Source organism: Pteropus alecto, unplaced genomic scaffold, assembly GCF_000325575.1.
Source record: "Pteropus alecto unplaced genomic scaffold, ASM32557v1 scaffold339, whole genome shotgun sequence".
NCBI lineage: Eukaryota > Metazoa > Chordata > Mammalia > Chiroptera > Pteropodidae > Pteropus > Pteropus alecto.
In genome coordinates, this window is record NW_006442509.1 from 482439 (window position 1) to 483657 (window position 1219).

The window sequence follows — 1219 nt, forward strand, 5'->3', positions numbered from 1 at the left end:
GGTGGGGGGGGGCGGCAGGGGGCAGGGGGCAGGCTGCGGCGTTGGCTGCGGCTACTAACCGTAGGGATATTTTAGCACCTCGTTGTCTTCCAGCTTCCCCGGGAGCCCCTGCAGGATGGGGGGGATGGACAGCACGAGCTCCGCGTTCCTGCACGGGCACAGCCTTTGAGTGGCGTCCGAGCCGGGCAGCAGGACCAGCTGCCTCACCAGGCCCTGCAGAAGGGGGGGGGCAGCGTTCAGGCCCTGGGGGCCGGGCGGGGCTGCGGTGGGGCCCATGCACCTCTAGAGCTAAGAGAGAAGGGTCTGCATATTGGCCACGGGGGAGGGGGGTGTTGGGAGCATCAGTGGGGAGCTGGACACCCTTCTAAGGTAATTAAACCCTGAAGGGATTTTTTCTGTGGATAGAGTGATTGGCCTGCTTATCCACTTATCTGTCCGTCGGTCCATCCAGCCATCCATCATCAATCTGTCCACCTATCTGTCCATCTACTCATCCATCCATCTACTTGTTTATCTGTCCACCCGCCCATCCACCCATCCGCCCGTCCATCCACATATCCGAGGATGCCGTCGGTAGATATTCGCAGGGAATGTGTCAGTCAGTGGACACGCAGGGAACAGAAGCCCCAGTCCTCACCTGCACTCAAGGGCAGCGGGCAAACCATAGCTGCTCTGAGCTGGTCAGGGCCACGGTGAAGAGACGGCCGGGGGAGGGTCCGGGAGGGCTGGGCGCGGTCACCGGCCCAGCGTGGTGGGCGGGGAGGGCAGGGCGTGAGCGCACAGCTGGGGGGTCGTGCGCGCGGAGGGCCCGTGTCGCCTGTGCCTGGCACGTGTGGGGCTCCGCTGTGCCTAGTGTACCCCGTTCCCGTCTGTCGCACCCGGATCGGAACAGCAGGCCAGGCGGCAGCCCCCTGCCAGCACGCGGCCGGGAGGTCCGGGCAGGAGGTGCAGGCGGCAGCCCCCCACTCACCGTGAACAGGCCCTTGCTCCTCCTCCGGCTGCCGATGAAGAAGCGGGCTCCTCGCACCGACAGGGCGGCTGGGAAGGGTACGTCGGCAGCGCTGGAAACAGCGGAGGAGGGTTTTAGGGCCGAGGGGAGACAGCGGCAGGCCATCCGTGCAGGGAAGGACGCAGGAGCAAAGGGCCACAGGGCTGGGCCCTGGGGACAGCAGGACTTCAATCCCTCACCCAGTCCTCATCCTGCTGGGGGCTGCTCCTG

General features: G+C 65.8%; 1 protein-coding gene across 1 annotated transcript in view; it reads right to left on the bottom strand.

Annotated features, from left to right (window-relative positions):
- Positions 1–1219, bottom strand: part of TSPEAR (thrombospondin type laminin G domain and EAR repeats) — a 41322-nt gene that overhangs the window by 17318 nt on the left and 22785 nt on the right. The window contains exons 3-4 of the mRNA XM_015597636.2: positions 971–1061; positions 60–213 (exon numbers count right to left, since the gene is read on the bottom strand). Of these exons, the coding sequence (XP_015453122.1) occupies positions 60–213; positions 971–1061 (245 nt within the window). The remainder of the gene's footprint in view (positions 1–59; positions 214–970; positions 1062–1219) is intronic.